We start from the raw sequence: 21,704 nt of genomic DNA on the forward strand, positions 1-21,704 counted from the left end.
GATGAGAAAACTAAGGCTCAGAGAAGTTAAGTGACTTGTGCAGAATCATACAACTAGGCAGAGTCTGAGGCTGGCCTTAGAATCAGGTCCTCCTAACTCCATGTCCAGTGTTCTATCTATTATACCATGCAGAACCTCACTTTTCATATTCAGTATATCTTATGACATAGAATATTTTTCTGTGGTACATTTTATTTAGCATTTCCCAATCATTAGATACATAATTTGTTTCCAGTGTTGGTTTTATCTGTTAAGAGAAGGTTATGCTACGATGAATATTTTTCTATAAATGGGTCCTTCTTTCTATTTTCCCACATAGAGAATTGAAGATGGACTGCAGGTTTAAAAGGTTTTGGTATTTTTCTATCTTCTTTCACATTTTGATAAATTTTATTCTATTTTACTTTGCTTTCCAAAATAATCACATCACTTCATGGCTCCTGCAAAAAAGAACTGGCATGATGATTTCTCCACAAGTCAGTGAGCATTATAGTATGTCGCTTTTTGTCATTTCTGGTATAAGGCCTCAAGGCTTTCCTTGTTTCTCCTAACAGTGTGAAGGGGTCAGAACTCAAGCACATTGGATGGACTCCTCAGGCAAACTTTTGAATTCCTCAAAACTGTTTTACTATGGACATATATCTGTATGTATGTTTTTTCTTCTCATAATTACCAGCACTTTTAAAAGAAATTATTGATTATTTGGACTTTTCCTTTTGGGAGATGTTATTTATATCTTTTGGTCATGTCTTGGAGAACGAATCACATTAAAAAATTTGCATCCAATATACTTTAATATATTTAACATGTATTGGTCTACCTGCCATCTAGGGGAGGGGATGGGGGGAAGAAGATGATAATTTGGAACGGAAGGCTTTGCAAAGGTTAATGCTGAAAAATTACCCATGTGTATATCTTGTAAATAAAAAGCTATAATAATAACAAAAAGTTGTATCCAAACACAATGTATCTCAAGAACTCTGCTAAAAGAAGGAACCCAACCTCAATTTGGAATTCTGAGAAGAATGTCCTAAACACTTTTGTTTTATGCATAGGCATGATCACTTATTTTATATCATGATACTGATTTTTTTTTAATAGTAACTTTTTATTGACAGAATCCATGCCAGGGTAATTTTTTTTTTTTACAACATTATCCCTTGCACTCACTTCTGTTCCGATTTTTCCCTCCCACCCTCCACCCCCTCCCCTATATGGCAAGCAGTCCTATATATGTTGAATATGTCCTAGTATATCCTAGATACAATGGATGTGTGCAGATCCAAACAGTTTTCTTGTTGCACAGGGAGAACTGGGTTCAGAAGGTAAAAATAACCCGGGAAGAAAAACAAAAATGCAAACAGTTTACATTCATTTCCCAGTGTTTTTTTCTTTGGGTGTAACTACCTCTGTCCAACATTGATCAATTGAAACTGAATTAGGTCTCTTTGTCGAAGAAATCCACTTCCACATGATATTGATTTTTAGTAGATCACTGAACAAAATTACTTCCAATTATTTCTTATCTTAGGATCCTAATGTTAATTTATGTATGCATGGGAGACATCTCATTAATGAAATACCTTTAAGACTAAATTTTGTTGTACTGATTCAAATGCTTTTTAAAAAATCAACAAATAATAGATTGATGTGATATTCTTTGATACTCTTGATTAATTGTGGGACTGGAAATGTTGGTTGCTATAGAAAATCATCAGCAAAAGCCTATCTATTTCCTCCTCATGTTTTCATCAAGGATGCCCTAAATATACATAAAGACATCCTCAAAAAGATTTTTTTTTGATAGTTTATCCACTGCATTTATTTTATTTTATTTTTTAAATAATGCTTTATGTTATATTTACCATGTTAAATATATATTGGATTATTTGCCATTTAGGAGAGGAGGTTGAGGGAAGGGGGGAGGATTGGAATACAAAATTTTCAAAGGTCAATGGTGAAAAATTATTCTTACATAGCTTTTGAAAATAAAAAGCTTCCATAAAAATATAACAAAATAATGTTTTATTGATATTCTTTTTTATAATGATGAAAATGGTTAAGTAAAACTGACAGATATTATATTGGCCAGCATATATAACATCCTATACCTTTAACTCCCTACATTTGAGGTATACTTTCTCATCTTTTCTCTGGGATGAAGATTGGACTACATATGACTTAATTTCAGGGTTCTTTTCATATATATTTCTGAATGACTATAGTAATGTATATGAAAAGAACACTGAAATAAAGCCAAATGCTGCTCATTTGTAATGATCAACCAAGATATTGCCTACATCTGAACTCTTCCATTCTTGTATACAGAAAATTAGAAACATACTTGATGCCCAATACCTGGGGAATGACTGAAAGCAGCTGTGATATATGAATATGATGGAATATTATTGTGACATAAAATAGGACAAATGTGGAAAATTCAAAGAAAGGTAGGAATATGTACATGAACTGATGCAAAACAAAATAAGCACTAACTTTTCATGTCTAAAACCATTTCTGTCCTAAATCTTTACTTGAGTTACATTAGACACTCACCGTTTAAGCAAATCAGAATTAAAAAGAACAATGAGTTCTCTTGACATGATATTCTACCATCAATACATTGTGCAACTCACATAAGCTGCTGTTATCTCTATCAAACAGCCCATGAAGACATTTTTTTTTTCCATGAAATGCTCAATTAGAGTGAGCTATTGCATGACTTTAGGTAATACACTGTAAGGCCTTTGGAAGCTAGCTGACCATTTCTACAATTCTTTCAGAGCCACTTTACTATGATGAATGGGTTGGTTACATCAAATTGTTCTTTTACATATGTACTTAGAAATCCAGTTCAAAGAAGATCTACTCCATGGAAATTGACAGTTTCTTTGAAGTGACTACTCCCAGATTTCTATTTGTTTGTTCTCATAATAAAAGTTTTCATCATCAGAAGCCTTTTTGGTTTTTGAAAATTTATGGAAACTGTTTTTTTGAAAATACAGACTTTATTGGTTAAAAACTTCTCACTCCCTAAGAGTATGTTCTCATACACTCCATTCTTGCTGGATGTTTCTTATTTGCACAAAACCAATGGCATGTTAGAAGACTGAGCATTTTACTGGGGATGAGAAGTTGGTCCATTTTCCACAAGAACATTAAAGAATATAGATTATTAGAGCTAAAGAATCTCAAAACTCTAGCAACATAGATCCAAGGTTGGAAGGGACCATATCACTAATTTAGAGCTATGTGATTGGTCCAAAGTAGTCAGTTGGTAGATCCCAACAAAAAAAATATTTAAGCACCTACAATGTATAAATCACTGTACTAGGCCTCCAAAAGATATAATTGTATTATGAGCCACTTGGATTAAGCAGCTATTACTTTGTTAAATCCAGACATTTCTGTTTTGTAAATATTTCCTATATTATATATACTTGGCATATCTTTAGCCATTTATTTCCCAAGAGGTCATTAATAGGAAGGAGCCAAACTAGGTGGTAACTTATTATTATTATTTATTATTATAACTATTATTTTAAACCTCAACTAACATTACATGCTAGATAGTCTTGGTCATCTTGCCAGGCAGTCTTGAATATATGATACAAGAAAGAGAACACTAGCTCAAAAGGAAATGTTCTTCTTGGAAGTATTAGGTTTCAAAGGCTAGAGTTGAGTCTTCCAGTTCTCACTTACATCACAATTTTATATTCCATTTTTCAGGTTACTACAACTGATTATCTAGAATTCTATCTAGGAGAACACGATCGTTCTAGGGTCAGAACATAGGTTACATTACAAGGTTCAGTAAGAGAAGATATCTTTGTAATTAGGACATTGACTTATATTTGCTTCTCAGTGATTTCCCTGGATTCCTTTGAGTCCCAGGTAAAAAGGAAGCTTGTCCCAGTCTCCTGATTCTAGTTTATCGCTTCTATTGATTAGTTCCTACTTAATCTGTATATAGTTTGTGCTTAGTTCTTTGCATATTTTTTCCTCCATTATATTGCAAGTTCCGTGAAGGAAGAAACTGTCTTTTGCCTTTCTTTACACAATGCCTGGCACATAGTAGGCACTTAATAAATGTTTACTATTAAAAAACTTCTTAAAATAAACATTTTTTATATTATTAACTTGAAGATTATAAACCCTTTTCCCTATACAAGCATAGCTAGGGTAATAATTACAGTGAAATTTGAATTTATGATGCTATAGCAGGTCTACAACCCACTAAACACAATTTATGTTCCTATTTTAGCAAAACTTTGCATTTCATTGCAAAACTCTATCAAAGAGTGGACAAGTGATATCACTTGTTCATTACCTCTGTAAAAATTTCTGGAAAACTCGTCGATAGGCATAACCAGCTCTTCTGACCCGAATATTTTCTTTTAATCCCAGGTATTCTACTTGATGTTTTACCCTGTAAGGATCAAAAGGACATGAAGAAATGTAAAGTTAAGTAATACTCAAAGATCCCACACTTTGTATTTCCTTTCTTAAATATTATTTTCCTCCCAATCCCATGTCAAAACAATTTTTAGCATTCCTTTTTACAAGATTTTGAATTCCAAATTTTTCTTCCATCTTCTTAAAAATGGAAGGCAATTTGATATAGGTTATACATGTGCTAACATGTAAAACATAGTTCCACATTAGCCATAGCTGTGAAAGAAATAGAACATAAAGGAAAAAAAAAAAAGAAAATGAAACAGAATAAAGTGAAAAAAAGTTTCAATCTGCATTTAGAGTCCATTAGTTCTTTATCTGGATGTAGATAGTATTTTCCTTTGTGAATACTTTGTATTTGTCTTTGGGGTCACTATGTTGCTGAGAAGACCCAAGTCACTCATAGCTGGTCATTATTCGGTATTGCTGATACAGTATACAATGTTTTTCTGATGTTGCTCATTTCATTCTGCATCAGTTTATACAAGTCTTTTCAGGTTTTTCTGAAATCTATTTATCATTTCTTATTGCATAATCATATTCCATTACATTCATATAACACAGCTTATTCAGTCATTATCCAAATTGATGAGCATCTCTCCAATTTCCAATATTTTGCCACAATGAAAAGGGCTGCTATGAATATTTTTGCACATGTAGGTCCTTTCCCCCTTTAAAAAAACTAGACTTAGTAGTGGTACTACAGAATCAAAGCATATGTACAATTTGGTTATCCTTTGGACGTAGTTCCAAATTGCTCTTCAGAATGTTTGGATTAGTTCACAACTTCACCAACAGTGAATGTTGTCCCAATTATCCTCTCCAACATTTTCTTTTGGTCATATTAGCCAATCGGATAGTTATGAGGTATTACCTCAGAATTGTTTTATGTTGTATTTCTCTAATCAAAAGTGTTTTAGAATACTTCTTCACATGTCTTTTGGTAACTTTGATTTGTTCATCTGAAAACTTCCTGTTCATAACCTTTGATCATTTACTCAATAAATTCTAGTAGATGCTCACCGATCATCTATAGGATCAAATTTAAAATCCTGCTTGGCATTCAAACTCTTTCCCAGCCTAAACTAGTTGTCCCCACATAATTTTATTTCATTTTTTAGTTGTATTTGATTTTTTGTGACCCTAGTTAGAATTTTCTTGGCAAAGATTGTGGAGAGGTTTGGCATTTTCTTTTCCATTTCATTTTACAGATGAAGAACCAAGGCAAATAGGGTTAAATGACTTGCCCAGGGTCACACAGTCTGTAAAGATCAGAGGCCAGTTCTGAACGCTTCTTGAGTTCACATTGACTCTTTATGACTTCAGACCCAGCACTCTCTCTATTTCACCACCTACTTGCCTGACCTACTTCCTATTTTTCCAGCATTCTTCTACTTTACACCTCAATATGCACTCTGACAAATAACAAGACTCTGGATATATTCGCTGGCTGCCAACCATACCTAGAATGCTCTCCCTCCTCATTTCTTTTAAGACTCAGTTAAAGCATTACCTTCTATAGAAATCTTATCCCAACCCCTTTTAATTCTAATGTCTTCTCTTTCTAATTTACTTTTTATCTTTGGTCCTTTTTTAAATTTCCAGTGCCTGGCACATAGTAAGTGCTCAATAAATTCTTACTGACTGACTGTTTCTCCTCTTATTTCTCTTTCAGTGATCTCAGCTCTATTTCCTTATCCAATACTTTCTCAGGTTCTAGTCCCTTAACTTCAACTGCATAACACATCAGCATTTCAAACTCTATATACCCTTTATCCATATCAAAGGTCATTCTTATCCTCCCCCCCCCCCCCCACTTTTCTTCCTAAGTTTTTTGTTTCTGTCAAGGACATCCACATTCTTCTAGTCAGTTAGGGAACATAACTTGAAAGTCATCTTTGACTCCACTGTGACTCCTTTCTCCCCTTGCCTTTTTCAGTTGATGGGTTTCACAGATTCTAGCTCCACAATCTCTCTTGTACTTGTCCCTTTCTTTACTCTTACCATCACTACCAGGGGCCTCATCATCTTTTGCCTTAATTACCACAACCACCTTCCTTTTAACCTTTTCTCTTTCCATTCTATCTTACATACAGCTACCAAAATGACACTCTTGAAGTGCAGAACTGAAAATGTTACTTTGCTACTTAAGAAATTTCAATGGTTTACCACTGTCTTTAAGATAAAACACAAAATCTTCTATGCAGTATTTAAGTCCCTTTGTAATCAACTCTAGCCTATCTTTCTGGGCCATTTGATTACATATCATTCTTCCTAATGAACTCTATGCTCCTGTAAAACTAATGTTTTTGTTGTTCTCCATACAGGCCTTTCCATCACAACTGTGCTCCATGGCAAGAATGTTTTCCCCTCTTCACTTCTGCTTACATCCTTAATAGTGTTTCCTCAAAATCGGTATATATTTAGTTTGTGTATAGCCTGTATCTATTTATCACTCTTATTTTCAACCTCCAATCTCAAAAAACATTTTTCTTGAAACTAGTGACTCTCTTTCCAGCATCTAGCATAATGCTTGGTACTAATTTGGGGCTTAATAAATGATTATTGATTGATTTTTAATTTTAAGGCTAGCCTTCTATCTACTCTACCACACTGTTTCTCATGACCTTTATTATTACACCAAATTACAAATACAATTGTAGTTCATTACTATGTTTCATCAATGGGATCCAGTATTGGGCCGCTAGAAGGTAAAGTAAATAGAGCATAAATCATGGAATTAGGAAGATCTGAATTCAAATCCTGTCTCATATTCTTAATAGCGTTATGACCCTGGATAAGTCACTTAACCTGTCCTCCTCAGCAACTTATCTGTAAAATAAGAATAACAACAATTGTGACAGTAAATGAGACAAGATTTGCAAATTACTTTATAAATATTAAAGCACTACATTACTGCTAATATTACCAGTATAATCTGGAGGAAGCTGGATGCCTTGACTTTATCTGAAAGACTCCAGACCCAAAACATGAATTCTTTCTGTTTTCTTAACTGAAGTTTAATTTTGATTCAAGTTGAAGAGACTGTAGCTTTTGACTATCATCTAAATTTAGAAGAAGACTAATAAAAGCTCATAACTACAAATGCCCACACAAAGTACTTGTGACCAATGAGAACTCAAACATCTTTGTTCTGCAAATCCTTTTTAAAGTAACTCTATTTTTCTTTTTGTCAGTACACAGCACTAAAGTAGCAATATATTTTGGAATATGCATGGAATATAATAGATGCTGAGAAAATCATCCTAGAATCTACCACCTAATGTTCCACAGGGTGAACCAAAATTATTTTCTATGGAATAATAATTTTTCATGACTTGCATATACACACAGTTGGAAATAAATAAATCATTCCTTGTTGCTAATTATATTAGAAGTTGCTGAGCATAAGATGGGAAGAGAACAAAGGCATGATCCAATGTACATCAATGACTATGTTAGTTTATTGATCAGGCATCTGACAAGCATTTATTTAACACCTATTGTATGCCAAGAACTGTGCTTATAACTTATTATTAAAAAAAAAAAAAAACACCAGTACATACTTTCTAGGAATTTACAGTCTTAATAGGGAAGACAAAATGGGCAAATATAAGCACATTTAGAATTCAAGCAAAATGAATGAATATAAGGTGTTTTCCCTAGTAGATGACCACTCATGGAGCTGACAGATCATTTTACACGGAGACAGGAAGACCTGAGTTCAAATCTTGACTCAGATATTTGTTAGCTGTACGACAAGTCACTTATCCTCTATCTGCCTCAGTTTCCTTAACTGTAAAATGATGATAATAACAGTACCTCCTGCCCAAGTTGTTTTGAAGATCTAATGAGTAATATTTATAAAGTGCTTTGTAAACCTTAAAATGCCTTATAGATGCTAGTTACAGTGATGATGTAAAAACTGGCACTTAAATTTAGGTCTTAAAGGAAAACAGGTATTTTGAGAAGTGAAGGCTAAGGCACGGAGATGCAAGATATGTGTAGAACAGAAATCTTTGCAGTTTAGATTCTTTAGTTTCTTTAAAGCTCAGTTCAAATACGACTCCTTGAAGCTTTCTTTCATCTTCCCAAATACTGATACCTTCCCATTAATTATATATATAGATTTACATGTATGTGTGGATATTATGTATATAATATCATGTATTACAATTTGCACATGTGATATTCTCCAGCTAAATTATAAACTCCTTGAGATGAGAGACCATTTCAAATATTTAGCACAATGTTTGGCACAAAGTATGCATGTAAAAAATGTTTATTTGAAAGTTATCCAATGACATCCATGCACGTCATTTAAAAAAACTTAGCTCATGCCCAGAGAAAGAACTCTGGGTGATGACTAAAAACCATTACATTGAATTCCCAATCCTTATATTTATGCCCACCTGCATTTTTGATTTCCTTCACAAGCTAATTGTACAATATTTCAGAGTCTGATTCTTTTTGTACAGCAAAATAACGGTTTGGTCATGTATACTTATTGTGTATCTAATTTATATTTTAATATATTTAACATCTACTGGTCATCCTGCCATCTGGGGGAGGGGGTGAAGGGTAAGAGGTGAAAAACTGGAATAAGAGGTTTGGCAATTGTTAATGCTGTAAAGTTACCCATACATATAACCTGTAAATAAAAGGCTATTAAATAAAAAATAAAAAAATAAAAAAACTTAGCTCTTCTCCATTCCAAATAGAGAATAGGAAGCAGGAAGGTATTTTCTCAGCAAAAATTTGCATTTAGAGCCTTAATTATTATTATTTTCAATTATTCTAACAACTTACATAAAGGGGAAGGGAGGACTTCATTTTAAAATGTCTAGGATGAACTTTGAGAAATGTTTGCATTTTGAAGAAATCTATTATAAAGAAATGTATAAATGAGATTGGGATAAGACTAAATAGAACTATCCAGACAATCCATTAAAAAAAAAGAAAGAAAGAAAGAAAAAAGAACCTACTTTCATCCCAAATATCTGGGTAATAGCAGCTGCATGCATACTTTGGCTTTCAAAGGACTAGATTATTCCAATTCAGGGACAGCAAGCTACCATTTTTCCTATCCATTTGCTCTTACAATCAGATTCAACCACATTTTGGGAGGTGGCTCATTTTAATAGAAATTTCATAATTTTCAAATTTAGCTTTGCTCTGAGATTTTAAAGTTCAGGAGCTACTGTCCAAACACATTCCTTTGGTATAAATCACATGTAAAAGGAGAGTATTTTTTTTTTAGTTTTTAAAATCCCTGAAAAAAACTCATTATGATTCACTCAAGCAGTCAAGCAATTTCTGTCGGAGACACAAATCCTTGGTAAAACAGATTTGCCGATCACATCTCCTGTGAGAGTATCACAAATCTCTATCTTTTTGTAGTCAAGGAATCAAAGGAAGTCCTATGTCCAACTACTAGCAGCAGTCACACCACCTTCATGATACAGATTGGATGCTTAAAAATTATGTTTCCCTGTTTGTAGCTTTCTCTTGTGTTCACATCTGGAGAACACTGCCAAGCCTCATTATTCTTCCCTTTGCTGCCTCCTTGCCAACATCAGACAGTTTCTAGCAATACGGCGTTGTTTCAGAACCTGAATTGTTTTCCCCTCCAGAGAGGAGTCCTCTCATCAAGCCTCCCATTAGCCATTAACCTCAAGTAGGTCAAGGCCTGAGAATTGTACTATGGCAGCATTTCAGATTTCAGGCCAAGTGGTTTTGCCAGGATCCAAACAGAAACACATTTTTCAAGGAGGAGTAAAGAAACCCAAACCCACAATGCACAAACAGCACACAGTTTATGGTCTGAGTAACAAAGTCCACCAAGAACTAAGCTTTGAATGCATATGGACATCCAGCAATGCAGATGCCTTTTGATTAATTATTATCTAATACTCTTGTTATGTCTGCTCACAATTCATAGGTGGGGGAAATTAAATAACTCCAGCAAAACTAATGTACTGAAAAGCTATTTGTTATTTCATAAATATCAAAAAATTAGTAAATTTTAAAGTAAATTTTTACTAAAATTTTAATAAATTTAGGCTATATCTACTATGGCTTAACCCACTAAAGTTAGCTTTTGAAAAAGATGGTGCTATAGTATTAGGGAATTACAAGATCATTTACTTCTGAGATTTCTTGAGGTCTTGGTCCATGAGTACTGGAATTGAAGTTAACAATAATCTGGGTTTGAGTTTTGATTATGAGGAAGCTATGTGGAATAGCAGATAGTCAATATTTAAGTAAAATGAATACAAGTAGTTTTCACTGGTAGCTAAGAAGTGAATAGAGTGCTAGCACTGAAGACCTGAATTCAAATGCAACCCCAGAAATGTAGCAGCTATGTGATCCTGGGGCAGATTACTTAAAATATACTTGCCTCAGTTTCATTAAGAATAAAAAGGAGATAATAATAGCACCTATCTTCCAGGAATATTGAAAGGAAAAAATGAATTAATATATTTATAAGGTATCTAGCACAGTTCCTGGAACATAGTAGGCACCAAATAAATACTTATTCCCTTAATCCTTTCTTTTTTCTTGTTCAAGATTCCTATAAATGTTACTTTAAACTGTCTGTGGTAGAGATGACTGAAGGTGGGGGGATGGACTGTATCAATTTGGACATTTCTATAGCTAGAAATTCTTGAATTTAGAATGTTAAGTAAATAAAAATTGTTTCTGATCAAGTTATGTCTGAGTATATTATTGAGATTTTTTTTCTTTCACAAGTACAATGGTGATTCTTTTCTTCCCTTCTTTCTCTTCCTCTGACCCACCAGGAAAGGGAGGATACATTCAGAAATGGAGTATGCTGCTGCTAATCTGGCACAAATCCAGTGGGGTAGGAAAGAGTATATTGGCTAACCTAGCCTCAAAGTCACCTGACTTTTATGAACCTCAGTTTCCCCTTCTAGGATTGTTTGAAGATCAGGTGAGATAATGTACATAAAATGCATTATAGTCTCATGTGATATATAAAAATGTTATTTCTAGGGCTAGGTAGGGATGAAGAGTGAACTAAATGTATCTTTATTCTATATAGTGTAGGCTTCAGTCTCACAATGGCCATAGTAAGAGAATATGGCTGCATGTGATGGTGCATGGTAGTTTTCTCACCCATTTACTCAAAAAATAACCCTAATTTGAGGGGAAATGTAAAAGATAGAACACAAAGAAAATTATCTTCCTTACATCACCATACTAGAAGTCTCCTGGCCTTGAAAACAAGAAGACTTAATTTTTCAGAAAGGAAAATTCAAAATGGAAATGGTGGTAAAACCATTTATGATGTAGAAGATGCATTGGAAGAGATGCTCCTATTAATAAAGATATTTACTGAATACAGTTTGCTAAGCTTTCTGAAAGTGCTGCTTTCTATTAATTTGTAATGAGAACCTGGGGAGGGTACTATATATAGGGAATGTCCATAAACATTCAGATCAGGTCATTATATTATTAGCCTCACTTAACTAATGTACTTTGTTATCAGAGATCTCTTATGAAGTCATAGTAATCTATAAAGTTTTGTAAAGTACAATACAAAATACACCAATAAAACTGAAAGTAAAAAAGTTAAAAAAAATTAGTTGAATTAAAATAACTGATGCAATTCCAGTGTTCAGATGATACCTAAAGATTTTTTTTTTTTTTTGCATATTGACTTACTGATACCAAGAGTGGGTGGTCATGAGAAGGATGTGTTAAGAATTTCCTTTATTGGAGATTTCTTAAAATATAAAGTTGTTTCCTAGCTGTTTAGTTCAGCTTTTTCACAGGATTAAGAATGAGCAGTTTGGAAAATTTTAATCCCAGCTCTCCTCCTGACTTGTATGTGATCATTTTCTTAACACATCCTTCTCATCTGCTGATTTTTGAGGTGTAAATACATTAAAAATTTAGAAATGGGCTCAATTGAGTTACTTTAGTTTGTGCTGCTTCTGGTACAACCCTTCTTGCAACTCTATATTCTGTATTCTTTTCCCTTCTTCTCACCTGCCCTGGGCCAGGCTGGCCTGATAAGGTAAGTGATTTTTAGATTGTAATAATACATATGTGTGTGTGTTTAATATAATACATAACAGAAGGGGGACAATAGCATAGGATTTTCTTTTCCTTGACTTTTTTCCTTTTCTTTTAATGTTTAATTTATGGAATAAAACAAACATTTCCACACTGTAGTACAATAAAAAAAGATGATTGCATATGAAACTAATTCCACCATGTATAATTTGCTATTCCTTCTAAATATACAAAGTTATCATGTAAATTTCTTTTTCCTTGCTGCTCCACATTAGAAATGGTCTAACGAAAGTCCACGAATATACAAATATTCTGAAAATGATTCCACAGGCTTCACCAGCCTGCCAAAAGTTAGGACCATGAAAGGGGTTAAGAACCCTTTATCTACCAGCTGAAATGGGTCCTTTGCTCTAAGATTTATGGTGTTGGATGGCATGATTTCACACCTCACATTCCTTCTCAGGTTCACTTAGGTTCAGGATCAGCACTCCTGAAATGTTTTTTTTTTTCAGTAGAAGACAATGATTACATCTGTGAATTACCTTCTGGCACTGCCTGTACCCAATCAAGTATTTTACATATCCTGAACAGGACAGGTCTCTCTGAGATATTTATGAGGGAAAAGGATCTGGACGACTGCAACTATGCATCTGTGTGACATGGGGCTCATTAAGGAGCTAAGGAACTGTGGCAAGGGTCTCTGAATGCCATCTATGTTCCCCACTGCTCCCAGAGCTGTTTCCCCTCTAACACAGCCACTCTTTGAACATCAATACTTTCCTTGGATAGAGAGACAGAACATAGAGTATTTTCTCCTTGATGCTTTTATAAGCAAGCTGATTCATGAGAGCAAAAGGGAAGGACAGCTTGCTTTTTAAACCAACTCTCAGAGTCAGTGTTTTTGAGGCAGAGTTTAGGCATTATATGCCACATCCTGTTAATGTCTTCAAGGATCTGGAAACATAAAGAATGCCTACACAGAGCTTTGAACTAAATTTAAAACCCATCACGACCCAGTAATATTATCAAACCTGAGGAATTTTTGTCTCTGAATTATGCCCAGACTGACCAAAATAATTTTCAGAGATGGTGGAAAGTCTATATAGGTTTGACATTGTAAAAATTTCTCAAAAAGCCTTTGATGGGTATATCTGGGAGCCATTTCAAATTAGCTTGTGGTAAGGTGACATAGAATGATTAGATGGATAAGCATGTTCTCTGACTATTATAATACATCTTTAGCTACACTTAAACAACAATCTCCCTCCCACTCCCTCTTCCCCTCTTCTCTCTCTCTCTCTCTCTCTCTCTCTCTCTCTCTCTCCCCTAGAGCAGCAGTCATGACTCAAAGAAAGCATTGTTTATAACAGCCTCCCTTCCCCCATCCTTTGATTTCACATTACCTGCTTTCCTCCCAGTCGTGGGACTTTTTGGTCTCGTTGGGCTTTATGCAGCGAATATAGTGGGGTGTACATCTCATCAGGGTACTGACAAGGTCATTGGCTTGTTTCTGGGGAGAAAATGAATGATACACTTTTAGATGCACAGAAGAACCCCAATATATAAGAGTTTTCAGACTTTTTACAAGGCATCTTTATGGAACTATTGCTCAAAATAAATGTTATCAATATGGATTAAATTTAATAAGGCACATGATATTTTATTAACAAAAGCTATTGGTGTTTCTTGTTCCTCTCTGCCATCCATCTAGTGCTTTTGTTATGATCCTCACACCAAACATGCTGATTGGAATATTTGCCTTCTTGAATTATGGACATTTGAGTCATGAAGACATTTCTAGTGCCACCAATAAAGCTCATTTTCATTTAAAAAACAGACTGATTCAATATGACAAATGCTTAGCAAATGCCTCCTGTGAACAGCATTCATTGTACAAGATACTGGAGGGGATACAAAATTTGCACAAGTGCCTGTCTGAACCTTCCTGTATCTTGCAGCACAGTGGGGAGAAAGACCCAGACCCAGACCCAGACCCAGATGACAATGCTAAATGGTAATGTACCAGAGAGATGATTTTCATAGAAGAGGCGATATTCTGGTTGATTTTGACAAAGGTGCTCAAGGAAAATATTCTAAGCATAAAATGTCTCAAGTAACATAAAAGGGGGAAAAATGCATGTGATGTTAGGACTCCAGTCTAGCTGAATGTGATATAATGGAGAATAGACTGAAATCAGGTTAAAAAAAAAAAAAAAGGTAGGTTCCAGATTGTAGAAAGATTCAAAAATCAGGAAAAAGAGTTTCGATGGTAAGGTGGTAAGGATCCACCAAAGCTTTCTTAGTATTGATTGGTAGATATTCTTCATCCTCTAGAGGACCAAAATGATATCACTATTTCTGGGTCAAGGTACAATGCAGTGGTTCTCAAAGTATGGTCTAGAGAATCCTGGGGATCTCTGAAACCCTTTTAAAGGGTCTACAAATTAAAAAATAGTTTTTATTTCCAATATGGCAAATGTCTATAAATATAATCCAGATAAACAAAAATGCTTTGGAGAGATCCTCAATAATTTTTAATAGGATAAAGATACTGAAAACAAAAGTTTGAGAACCATTGGTACAGTGTATCCAACTAGGGCTGATCAGCTCCATTTGAGCACAAAAGGCTCTACCACAGCTAGGGCACACCTAGTTCTTATAAACTTTGGAGTGGAAAATGGTATGAATGATATCTCATGATTTCCTCATAAATTGAATTTAAGTGAGGTAGAGTTGCAAAACTGTTCTCACTATTCCTTTCAGAATCATAAGTCCAATGGCAAGACAAAATCTTATGACAATGTTATGATAAATGAATATGGAGAGAATAGAGACAAGGAGATAAGTAAGAATGGTTTTTCAACAACAGAATTTTATAACTATTAGACATGAGAGTTGAGGGAGAAGGAAGCTTCATAGATAACAGTAAGGTTTTTAACATGAGAGGGCTACTGATAAAAATAATGAAATCAGAAGGAGAAAGCAGGTCTGGGAACAAGATAAGCTCAATTATGTATGTCATGAATTTAGGAGTGGTGGTGACACCTCACGATTCCTAAGGCAGCATGGTTCAATATTGGAAGTTTGGAAGAGCAGGATTGCAAACATGCCTTGGACACTTACTAGAGATGGCCATAGATGAGCTATTGCTAAACCAGAGAGAATGCTGAAGGAAGTTAAAATGGCCAAGAGATCTTTGGAGGAATGGCTGCCTTAAGTGATTTAGATAAAGATAACCCAGGAAAGGAGATAGAGAAGTTATATTTAGAGAAGGAAGAATAGAAGAAGAAAAAGTTTTCTCTAAATCCAAGAGAGACCATGTCAGAAATTATAGAGAGAATGAGGAAAATGAAGACTGAAAAAAGCTCATTTAATCAGGTAATTAGGAACTGACAACTGACTTTCTCTAATAGCTTCAGTAAAATGGTGGGGGTACAAAGGCTTACATGTAGATAATTTTTTTCTGGGGGGGAGGGAGGTGATTGGGGTTAAGTGACTTGTCAGGGACCACACAGTTAGGATCTAAGACTGGATTTGAATTCAGGTCCTCCCCATTCCAAGACTAGTAAGCTATCCACTATGCCACCTAGCTACTCTGTAGGCAAATCAAGGGTAAGATAGAAATATAAGAGTAGCTGACAAGACTTAATTGTCCATGATCCTTTTATACCATCCAAGAAAAACAGTATATAATTTTAAAAATAGGAAATAAAGTGATTCCATCCTTTCCTTTTAAAATATGGAATTAATTTTGGACTCAAGTCTGATTCGCTTAGAATAATAGAGAGAAGACTGAACAACTTCAGAGCTGGTTATAATAAATCTCTCCCTCTCTGTCCTTTCCACTCCTGCCCTTGCTTAACTCCCTTTCTGAGTGAAGAGATGAACTAGAAGCTAGGAAGCTTTTAAGTGCTGGCTTTGCATTACAATTTCTACATAGTAGCATTAGAAAAATCCAAAATGCCAAAGATGACTTAAGCTTCTGGTCATACGACTCAGATAAGGGAAGGTTTAGAGAATACAAAAAGAATTACATCAGATGGGTGAGACAGCTTTAGGCAGGGTCCAATAATAAGTGGAGAGAGAATAGTCATTCTGGTTGAGAAAAATAAGCCATAGTTATCGTTATTAGCTACTAGGTTTCTCTAAGAAAAATCAGGAAATTATAGATGACAATCCTCTGATGAGACCAGAAGGAAACTGATGAATTTAAGCTAGAATCCTCTTTTTCAAACATCACCACAGAGAATTAGGCAGCTAGATGGTACAATGGTTAGAGAGCTGGATCTGAAGTCTAGGAAGTCAAATTTAGCTTGAGACATTGCATGACCCTGGGCAAACCATTTAACATCTCTCATTTGTACATTTTCTCATTTGAACAAGGAAGATAACAAAGCACTCACTTCCCAAGGTTTATTGTGAGGATAAAATGAAATAGTATTTGTAGAGTTTTGCAAATCTTAGGATGCTATATAAATGTTGGCTACTTATTAGCAGGCTTTTAATAAATATGCAGCTATACAAATTCATGGCAGCCCACTCTTGTCCAGAGAATTTTATTAGATATTAACTATATAGAAACCCTTATCTCTGAAGATGGGGCAATATTGAAGACAATTTTAACCTGCCTTCCCACCCTGTGATTCAGGATGAATGTTAATTTCCATTTGGTGCTACTTTTGTTCATAAAATTATAAATAGCTCAATTTAAGAAATGAAATGTTTGACATTATTTCAAATAAACATGGAATGTAATCGTTCTTACAAAGTATAGCTAAATGATAGATCAAATTCTGAAATATAGAAAAAGTTTGCCATATCATCTATTGATTCAAAGAATTCAAAGAATTATCTAATCCCAGGTGGAGAGTTTGAAGAAACCTCGGGATTTTCTCATTGATGGTAACTCTTGGAAAATGAGTGATTTGGCCCAGGCCAGAGAGGCTTTTGGCTCTTTGAATTCAAGAGACTTGCTATTGTTCATATAAACATTCTCAAAAGTTTCCACCAACCTCAACTCCTATTGGACTCTACGCTTCTCATGTGGCTCCTAGCACATTCTGCCTTCCATTTCAGTTATATGCATAAAGGCCATGCCTCCTTTACCTTAAAATTAACTAACTTTTTAAGATCCTTGAAGGAGTCTTAGCTTAACCCTTGAGCCCAGAGAAAGGAAAGAAATAAACAAAGTCTGAGACTCTTGTCTTTAAAAAACTGGGGAAAAAAAGGAAATTAACATGAATGAACATTCTTAGAAAAGACTTATCTGTCATCTCTCTTAGAAAAAATTATAATTACCACAGTAATAACCTTAGTCCACACACACACACACACACACACACACACACACACACAAACGCGGTACTTGAGGTTTAACAAATACTTTACATAAACCGTCTCTTCAGATTTCCCCACCAACTCTGAGGTATGTGCTATTGTCAACTCTACCTTGCTGCTTAATCTTTTCCAACTCTTTGTGACTCTATTTGGGATCTTGTGAGCAAAACTACTAGAGTGGTTTGCCTTTTCCATTTTACAGATGAGGAAATTGAGGCAAACAGGGTTAAATTACTTGTCCAGGGTTCACAAGTAGTAAATAACCAAGGCCTTATTTGAATGAACAAAGATGAGTCTTCCTGACTCCCAAACCAATACTCTAACCACTGTGTCTCCTAGTGATCCATTTTAGATCCCAATAAATAGAGGCCCAGAAAATGTTAGTTGGGTGACTTGACTTACTTGTCCAGGTTCACATAGGTAGTAAGCATCTGAGGTACAATTCCCTGACAGAAAGTCCAGCATTCTATCTACTATATTATGCTGTTTTGCTTCTTCTTAAGGCAAATCAGAGTCAGCTTTTGTCAGGGCTGCCATGTGGCAATCTGAGTTAAATCACACTCTGAGGTGTCTATTTAGGTATTTGGGGAATAAAGCATATTGGAGTATAAGAATGAAGTTAGTCATTCCCCCCTCTCCACCCCATCTCAGGGCCATCCGAGGCTACAAATAAGTGGGAATAAACAGCAAAAGTTTCCTAGACCAGCCCTCTTCACTACAGCTCTCCTGGGGCTTAAATGAGAAGGCTCTTTCTGACCTTAAGTCATAAGGCTCTCTCAGACCCCGAGCCAAGAGGCTATCCCTGGCCCTGTAAGTCATAATGAGAGGCTTCTATAATTCTTTATTTTGCCGTAAATTGGAGAAATAGAGTAGAAGCCCCTCCTGGAAGAGGGATGAAGCACAGAGGTCATTTGTACCCACCCACCCACTCACCTTTCTGATGATGGCAATTCAAGTGCTGTTGGGGAGGGAGAAGTAGGTAGCTAAAAAAAAATACAATCCTTCAGAGTCCTATGGCTGAAACTAGTCCACTCCTGAATCAAAATATTGCCTTCAACATTGATTAAAAATATATATATATATGGTGGTGGGGGAGGGGACTGTCAGGAAAGGCAAAGGGAGGGAAGGTGAATGAGTTAGGAATGAGTTAGGTTATAACTTATACAGTATTTATGCAACATAATAGAGCTATCATTCTGTTATTTCCTTGGCACAAAGTAGTTTATTAGTTTGTCAGTGCAAGATCCAAAGGGAATGGGGCCCTGGTCATAAAGAAGAAATAGGGAAGGGAAATACAGAACAAAGGGTGTTTTATTAATATAAGGCTTGGGAAGGTACTTTAAGCATTTGGGAGCCATGGATGGGCTAAATTAGTAAACAGAAAAATAAAAAAGAAATAAAGGAGAGGGAAAGAGCGACGAATAGAAAGAAAAGGGGAATAGATGGAATCAGAATTTCTAAGTTGTAAGGGATATCAGTGGTCTTCTTATATGAAAATGAATTCTTGCTATACTGCTCCCTCTACCTCTTGCCAAGGCAACAATGATCAACAACATTCTGCTTGAAGATCTATTATAAAGAGGAACTCATTTACTTCCCCAAACCGTTTCTTTAAAGTTTTGAATGATTGATTGTTAGGAAATATATTCCTTTTCTGAGCTAAAAATTTCCTCTTTGCAATCAAATATAAATCTCTTAACAGTGAAGATTTTTTTTTTGTCTTTGTCTCCCTAGAGGCTATCACAGGGTGTCAAACATGGAAGGTTAAAACTCAATATTTATGAATTTGAATATAATTCTACTCTCACTGCTCTAAATTCTGTCCCTGGGGTAAAGCAGGGCAAGAGAGTGATAAAGTCTCTTTACAACTGTTTACTTCTCCAGGCCAAATCCCCCTCAGTTCCTTTAATCAACCCTCTTCTTATTTTGTCTCTCGTCCTCTTACCAATCTGGCTGTCCCCAAACTCAATTTTAGAACTAAATACAATTCTCCAGAGATGGCACTGAACTGAAACTCTGCCCATGTCACAATTTCCTCTAGGGCCAGACTAGGTAAAGGACCCTTCATGGCAAATCCAATTCACAAGTCCAGAGCTTCACCAATGCCAATGTTTTCAAGCTTCTTCTCTTCCACTATGTCATTAGGAGAGCTAATGACAAATGGAATCATTTACTTGAATTGAATTTTGCCCAAGTGGCATTGTAGAATTGGTATCCGAACCTTGGGCTCTATGACTTACCAAGTCTCACTTAAACCTCTTTCTGAGCCTTCTCTTGTAAAAATATATTCATGCAAACCTATGATTTTATTTCTGTGGGAAACACCTGGTAAGAAAAATCTGCCACAATGCAGGTCAACAACTTGTTCACAATGAACAGTCTTAGCACAGAGAGAAAGGGAAGCTGGGTGGCTCAGTAGTGGGAGTGCTGGGCCTGGAGGCAGGAATCTTCATCTTCATGAGTTCAAAATCTAACTTCAGACCCATAGTGTATGACCCTGGACGAGTTAATTAACTCTGCCTCACTTTCCTAAGCTATAAAATAAGAAGGATACAAACCATTCCAGTATCTTTGCCAAGAAAATTCAAATTGGACCAAGAAGAATCAACCAGAGATGACTGAAAAAACAACAACTGAAAACCAACAAAGGGTTTAGAGTCTAGTTGGTTTGCTTTAGGGTCGTGTATCAGAAATAGGATTTGAACCTCAAGTCTTCTAACCATTATGTCATGATGCCTCATTTTGACAAAAGAATGATAATAGTGATACATTATTACGTGATTGTTCTGGGATCAAATGAGATAATGTTGGTTAAAATACTTTTTAACTACAAAGCATCATAGAAATTTGTACAAAGATTACATCTCTTTCCTTAAGGGAAATTCTTAGGAATAAACAGAAGGAACTAATTAGAGAACAAACACAAATAGAAAAAAGGACCATATTAAGTTCCCCTTCCCTTGCCCTATTTTGTAATTTTGCATATGAATGGTCTTGAGAGAAATAGCTCCTAAGTCAATAAATCATAGATTTATACAATATCCAGGAACATCGGGGCCCCATGGGTTCCATTAATTCAATTTTCTGTTTAGCTAAAGTATGACACTTACCATCTATGGATTGTTAATAAACACAGTAATATACTATACTCAAACCATAACACTTAAATTTAACTCAGCACTAAAATCATAATGAACTCAATCTTTCTTTGATACTCCAGAATAATGGAGACTAGAAGGTTTAGAGAAGTTCTAATGATTCTGTTATTACCACTAAACAGATATTTACTAAATGCCTAATTATGTGAAAGGCATCTTGACAACGTGAATAAAAGGCCAGTAGGGAATCAGGAATACATATTAGCCTGGCATCTAGACAAGGCATTTCAATTCTTAGTGTCTCAGCTCCCCAAAACAATTGAGAACAATTGTATTGTACTGGGGGAAACAATATCCTCTTTAGGAATTCTCTGCACCAATGAAATCATTAGATTGAAAAAACTAAATAAAACACGAAAGGTACTGTTAGTAAGCAGTAGTGAGGATACAATATAGATAGCATACTAACCCTTTTTCAGATTCACAATCTAAGATGGAAAATAAACACACATATAATATTCCTGGGATACAAAGGAGAATGACCAAGAAGACCAAGCAAATTTGAGATATATAACATCATCATGATTCTGAAACAAGGGGTGGTGGTGAGGAAAGGCTTTATGGAAGAAGGGGTACTTGAAGAAAGACTCTGAAGTATGAGAAGGACATTAATGTATGGAAATGGGGGTGAGAAGGAACAGGAAAGTCTATTCCAAGAAAGTGAGCAAAGACCAGGAAACAGATGACTGTTCAAGACAAGAAATCAGTTCA

General features: G+C 35.2%; 1 protein-coding gene across 2 annotated transcripts in view; it reads right to left on the reverse strand.

The window, feature by feature from the left end:
- MYO1E (myosin IE) overlaps positions 1-21,704 on the reverse strand; it is a 224,827-nt gene that overhangs the window by 57,485 nt on the left and 145,638 nt on the right. For both annotated transcript variants that reach the window (XM_031955285.1, XM_012543770.3), the window contains 2 exons: positions 13,902-14,008; positions 4,331-4,429 (listed from right to left, as the gene is read on the reverse strand). In XM_031955285.1, coding sequence (XP_031811145.1) covers positions 4,331-4,429; positions 13,902-14,008 — 206 coding nt within the window. The remainder of the gene's footprint in view (positions 1-4,330; positions 4,430-13,901; positions 14,009-21,704) is intronic.

The sequence above is a fragment of the Sarcophilus harrisii genome, chromosome 2, assembly GCF_902635505.1.
Source record: "Sarcophilus harrisii chromosome 2, mSarHar1.11, whole genome shotgun sequence".
Classification (NCBI taxonomy): Eukaryota; Metazoa; Chordata; class Mammalia; order Dasyuromorphia; family Dasyuridae; genus Sarcophilus; species Sarcophilus harrisii.